General features: G+C 50.3%; 1 protein-coding gene across 1 annotated transcript; it reads right to left on the minus strand.

Annotated features, from left to right (window-relative positions):
* Positions 1-483: 483 nt before the first annotated feature.
* slitrk5b (SLIT and NTRK-like family, member 5b) lies at positions 484-3,087 on the minus strand. Its single transcript, XM_056289922.1, has one exon. The coding sequence runs from the start codon at positions 3,085-3,087 to the stop codon at positions 484-486; it is 2,604 nt and encodes an 867-aa protein (XP_056145897.1).
* Between the last annotated feature and the right edge of the window lie 745 nt (positions 3,088-3,832).

Below are 3,832 nucleotides of genomic sequence, written 5' to 3' on the forward strand. Positions count from 1 at the left end.
GTTTTCAGAAATAAGAATATATTCTTCGGTTTAGGTTTAGGACTAACGTCTCTCATGAGGCGGAGCTATTTTTAGTGTATAAAAAAAACAAACAACCCCAGTCTCACTAGTCAAAGGAGCAGCTTCAGGGTGTTTCACGGTGAGATGACTTGATTACTAGAGTCCCAATTCTCACGTTTCTTGCTTTACAGCGATCTTGAGATCTTTTTCACAAATGTAACTGACCTGCTAAAGACAAAGGAGTCGAGAAACGGCATGCTTAAATTGAGGAGTGTCGCCCCTCCGTTATCCGTCTGTGTACAGTGAGATAACAATGGGTGGGTGGGTGGGTGGGTGTGGGGGGAGTTCACTTGTAAATACATGAACAAAACAAGCTTGCAATGGACTGTGCTGAGACTCATTCCTGATTAGTTTGCAGTTGTTTCCCCCCACAAGTGAACACCGCAACTGCGTCCAACGCGGCCTTCTGGGGAGCCAAGTCACTCAAAACTGTGTAAATGTTGTACGCTTTTCAAGTACTTCAAGGTAATCAGGGTCGATGTGAAGCTTGGCTTTCAATTCCCAGTACTCGCTCCGGTTGGGCTCGACATAAACAGTACTTGGTGCCGTACAGTAAAGTATTGTCTGTTGTACTCTCTCCGGGTGCACGTACTGATGTCTCACATCGAAGTCTGAGGTATACCGACTACAGGAAGGGGCTGTATGTCTGCACGGTAATGTATCGCTGTAGGGCACATGTTTGTCCGGCTCTAAGACGTCTCTGTAGTAATACTGATCATCCTGCAGAGGGGAGGAGGCCTTGTTGAGAGGCTCTGGGGTAGCGACGCTGTATTCAGAGCTTATTGCATTACTGGCTCCCTCTTCATCCGAGTTACCCAGGAACGTCCCGTTCAACTCGTCAAAATCTCTGTATCCATCCGCTGATTGGCCCTCGGCCGGCGTGTAGGCGCCGGCTCTGCCCGCGGGCTCCGCAGCGGGCGGGATGTACTCGTATACGTGTCCGGCGGACGTTCGGACTTTGGGAATGGACCCTTTCTTGTAGAGGCCGTACTCCATGTTTAGGGAGCTGATGCAGGCGTTCGCGGAGTTGTTCTGCTCATTCTGAGTCTTTTGACGTCTCTTCTTAATTGCCACAAACAACCCCGCGGCCACAAACACCGACACAATGAACATCATGAGCAGGGCTAGGATCAGCACAGATAAAGGAACGGTGCTGTATTGTGTGTCCGAATCCAAGGATGTTTCTATGGTGATAGTGCTGCCAGGAAACGATTCTTCAGAGGGCGGGATCATGGAGGCAAGTATATCAGAGTTATTGGGGCAGAAATTAGCTGTCTTAATGTATCTCATATCCTCCCCAGCCAGCCTCTTGGGCGAGCCACAGATGACATTATTCACAACTGTGCCTGTGCTAAGCTGCTCCAGCCACATCTTCAAGTCTAGGATGGCGCAGGAGCAATCCCAGGGATTCTCGAACAAATCTACCTGCACCAACGCTGTAAGCTGATCCAGCACACCTCTGACGGGCAGATATCGGAGATGGTTATTACGGAGATTCAGCCTGGCCAACGTCAGGCCATTAAACGTTCCCTCTGGCAAGGTTTTCAGGAGGTTATTGTTCAGAAAGAGCAACTGAAGACTGGGCACGTGCTGAAAAGTGTCAGGGGCTATGTCTTTAATGACATTGTACTCTAGATATAAGAACTGCAGACTCTCCAATCCGTAAAATACCTCCACCGTAAGACGGTCTATCAAATTCCCGTTGAGGTACAGCCTTCGTAAATGCGCCAAATCTCCAAACGCTCTCTCATGTATGTGAGCTATACGATTATTACCCAGGTGGAGGAGATCTAATCCAGTTGCGTCTATGAAATCTGACCTACGCACCACAGGAATGTAGTTCCCCGTAAGATACATCTTTTTGGGTTTGTATGGTTTGGGATTCAGATCGGAGATGCGCTCGATCTTTCGCTCCTGGCAGTTGACATTGAGGCCAAGGTCTGAAATTTGAAGGTTACAGGTACAGGCAGTTGGGCAATCCAAAGGCACAGGGGATTTGGTCTGATATGAGACAATTTGACCGTAATTTTGTGGTTTATTGGAGGGGACACGAGAGGTGGGCTTTGATTTTAATTTTCCCGACTGGCGGGGTCCTTTGGTGGGCCTTGACGAGGACCGCGCAATCCCAGACGAGGCGAGGGAGGCTGTGACCAGAGCTGACGTCGTCCTAAAGTATGCATCGGTGCTCAAATGTGGCAGAGGCGGCATCTCATATTCAGCGATGGCTCTCCGTGGGCAAAGCTCTTGCTTTGAAACCTCGTCGAGATCCCTCCCATGAAGCCTGAAGGGGAACTCACAAACGACATCGCCAACTAAGGCGGTGTAGGATATGCTCTCCAGCCAGGTTTTGAGAGCGATCAGCTCGCACGAACAGTTCCAAGGATTCTCCTCCAGCTGCAGCTCCACAACGCTGCCCATGTGCTCCAGCAGACCCGCGTAGGGGAGCACTTTCAGCTGATTCCCCCTCAAGTCCAGGTGAGTCAGCGGGACGTGCTGGAAGATGTTCACGGGCAGAGCGGATATCAAGTTGTCGTTGAGAATCAAGACCTCCAGATGAAGAAGCTTGCCGAAGGCGTTTGGTTCTACATGAGTGATGTAATTATAGTCCATCTGCAGATATTCCAGACTTTCAAGGCCAAGGAAGAACTCTTCCTTCAAGGCATCAATTTTGTTATTGTTGAGATGTAACCTTTTTAATCCCTGAAGTCCGTTAAAGGCTCCCGATTCGACTTCGGATATGTCGTTGTTGCCCAGATGCAGTATTGTCAGTCCGTTATATTCAGCGAAGTCGTCGGCGGACAGCCTCGTCAGAAGGTTCCCTGTAAGCAGCAGATGATACACGGGGAAATACACGGGGCTTATGTCGGAGAGACTCACAATTCCTCTGTTTTCACAACTCACTGTCAGTATCTCCTCTCTCTCCTCACAAGCACACAGCCTTTGGCATATCTCGCCGTAACTGGCAAACGTCTCGGCGGTGCCCATGGACGCGGCACAGAACAGAACCAACGAAATCCAAAGATGCATTTTTTCCTCTGACTGACGGGGCCGCAAGGCTCACTGTCTCGACGAGGTAGCCGGTCTTATCTGGAAACACACACAAGCAGATGGGCTGCAATGAGTGCAACTTATAAACAGCGTTAAATCAACTGTATGAGGTAACTTTCCGTAACCACCCCGGCAAACAAAACTAGAGGAGAACTGGTCTGTAAAGCAAACAACAATACACCCCCCACCCCCCCCCCAAATCCCCAAAACAACACGGCTATATGATGGACAAAGAAGAGCAAGGTCAAACACCTCAGTAACAATGATAGCATCTGTGTGCACCACAAGGCCAGACCAAATCACACCTGCTGTTCAAACACGGCAACTGCAGCGACGTCCCGGTTTGAATCCCGGGTCAGGCGAGTGACTATAAGCACACACTGCAAGAAATGTTGTGCTTTTTTATAGCCAAACGTTTAACACATTAGCGACTGCTTGATTTTTTATATATTTCCCCCCCCCCCGAATGGAAATCCCGTGGGAGAAATATACCTACCTCAGACACACTGATGAGGGTCCACGCTCGTTGAGCCCCGCATCCCTGCTTCCGCTTTTTCTTAATCCGTCCAAACGTCGGAAACGTCTCTTCTCTGTGCAGCGCCAGTTGGCCGCCGCTAACGCAGCGCAGAGGAGGAGAGAAAGCGCTGATCGACCATATCTGCCGCGCCGCGCCGCGTCTCCTGCCGCGCCGCGTCTCCTGCCGCGCCGCGTCTCCTGCCACGCC

This window comes from Lampris incognitus, chromosome 11, assembly GCF_029633865.1.
Source record: "Lampris incognitus isolate fLamInc1 chromosome 11, fLamInc1.hap2, whole genome shotgun sequence".
In the NCBI taxonomy this organism is placed as follows: domain Eukaryota; kingdom Metazoa; phylum Chordata; class Actinopteri; order Lampriformes; family Lampridae; genus Lampris; species Lampris incognitus.